Below are 2,405 nucleotides of genomic sequence, written 5' to 3' on the forward strand. Positions count from 1 at the left end.
TACTATTAATAATTATTAGGGTTCGAGGATATAACACCGTATTATTATATAAATAATAAAATAAATTAAAAACAACAAATTCTCTCAAAATTTTGAGTTTTGACAAATACTTGACAGTTGACATCATTTTTTTTTTTGCGCCCAAGGCGCAGGCTTATAGCTTATAGTCTTTCGACCATACCGCCTAGTCTTTCGTAGAATTTTCCATAAGTTTAAATTAAGTTCTGTAATATGTACCTTTCGTAAATTGTTCGTAAAACATTAAAGAAATTTCAATTTCTTTTCAGATCCGAGAAATGAGTTTCTAAAATACTAGAGTAGCAATGTCTTACAAAATATTCTCAGAAATGCGTAACCACTTTTTTGTTCAAAAGACAATGTCAAGTCATATATTCGTTACCTATGTCATTATGTATGTGAGATATGCCTGCAGGCATCTTCGAAGTGGCAACGCGTTGCTACCGTAAACTTCCAATCAAGTTACGTTAGTAACATAGAATATCATTGGATCCGAGTATATGAAATCCACAAGTAAATGGTGCAAACCATAGACTGTGCAAACTTTTAAATTGTCAAAATATGTCAACGTCATTAATTATAAGTCAGAACCAGGGGGTGTGCACTTCTGTGTCGGTGAAAGCTCACCCACACATAGATATGTTTACACTTCAAATTTCCCGCTATAGAGAATGGTAGAATTTTAAATTTCCCGCCAGCTGACGTCATCACTACTTCAGCGCCCTCTGCCCCTACTTCACAGGTACTAAAGAATTTGAGGGGTACACTTTTTTCTATGAAGTTCCGCTTCAAATATATACTAGTAATCTGTGTTCCGCTTCTTCTCCTTGTGAGTATAGTATTCGTTGGAAATATATAGGTACTAGTAATCTGTGTTCGTTGGTCAGAACTAAAACCAACCTCAAATTTTACCAAAATAATAAACAACTAATTATTATAGTACAAGACAATTATTAATATTTATGTACCTCTAAAAATATGTAAGTATTAAATTAAATAATTATACAGCCCCTACAGTCTCCAAAATGTATCTGTACAAATATAAATAAGTTGAGGCATTCTTAAGTAGCTCCTGTATGTTCAGCGGGACATTTTCAGGTTTCTCATAAATTTTTAAAAGTTCGCCCGACAACACAAGGCGCTGAATGTTGAAGGACGAACACTCAAAGAAGAGGTGATGTAAAGATTGAACACTTGATGTTTGACAACGATCACAGCATGAGGAACTGACCATTTTGAGGCGATGAAGATGATAATTTAAACGACAATGACCAAAGCGCATACGACTAATAATTGAATAAATTTTTTTATTTATGTAATCACTTTTCTTACAAAACCAAGGAACAGAGTTGATTTGAACGTCCAAACTATTATACCAAGCACCCTTGTTTTCATTTTCTATGCAGTGATATGAACACCTTCCCCATGCTTCACACATACGCCGCTTTATAAGGCTAACAGCATCTGTGTGAGGCACAGACATATCAATATCAGAGCAAGGTGTTAAGTTTTCCATTTCAACAATTTTTTTGGCTAGGGAATCTGCTTTTTTATTACCTACTACGCCAATATGTGATGGTATCCAAACAAATCTAACTACCATGTTTAATTACTGTGACAATTCGACCCATAGTTATTTTATCTGATAAATTATATAGTTAGTGATAGCATTTAATGTGTTATTTGCCAAGTTTTTTAAAACACTCATACTATCACTAACTATGATCCAATATTTATGTTCTGAATAACAATTTTTAATATATTTCATAGCATTTAGAATAGTAACAGCTTCAGCTGTAAAAATACTAGCAATATTAGAAATTCTCCTACCAATAGCCATATTTGAAGAGGGCTCATAAAAAGCAAAAGATGCAGCTGAATCGCTCTTGGATCCATCTGTATATATCAATTTGTGATCTGACCACTGTGACAACATTGTATAAACTTCCTTTTTTGAGGGCAAATCCGCTTTCTTGTTTATAATTATGTCCATTGCTGGAAACTTACTACCAAAAGTGATGAAGGATCATAGCAAGGTAAAATGTGTTTATATCGATAAATATTAATATTTTGAATAAAATCTATAAAACTTGAAAGATCTTGCAACATGTAGAAAGGTTTGAAACCTATGCAAGTAGGTGAATGTAAAAGATTTACTAAGAGACTATTACTAGATGCGCTGTATAATTTCAAAAGAAACCTTTCTTTCAAGTAATTGAATCGAATGGCTAGCGGTGGAACATTACATTCAATCTGTGATGCATTTACAGGAGTACTTCTGAATGCCCCAGTTATTACACGCAAACATTTATTTTGCAAAATATTTAGACTATTTACAAGTTTAGAATCTGCAGCAAAACAGTAAAAACCATATTCAAAGTGACTAC

General features: G+C 33.1%; 1 protein-coding gene across 1 annotated transcript; it reads right to left on the reverse strand.

Annotated features, from left to right (window-relative positions):
• Window positions 1-1,018: 1,018 nt before the first annotated feature.
• Window positions 1,019-1,726, reverse strand: LOC121731996. The gene is given in 1 exon segment (XM_042121727.1): window positions 1,019-1,726. A coding segment is annotated over 1 exon segment (708 nt).
• Between the last annotated feature and the right edge of the window lie 679 nt (window positions 1,727-2,405).

Source organism: Aricia agestis, chromosome 1 (genome assembly GCF_905147365.1).
Source record: "Aricia agestis chromosome 1, ilAriAges1.1, whole genome shotgun sequence".
Classification (NCBI taxonomy): Eukaryota; Metazoa; Arthropoda; class Insecta; order Lepidoptera; family Lycaenidae; genus Aricia; species Aricia agestis.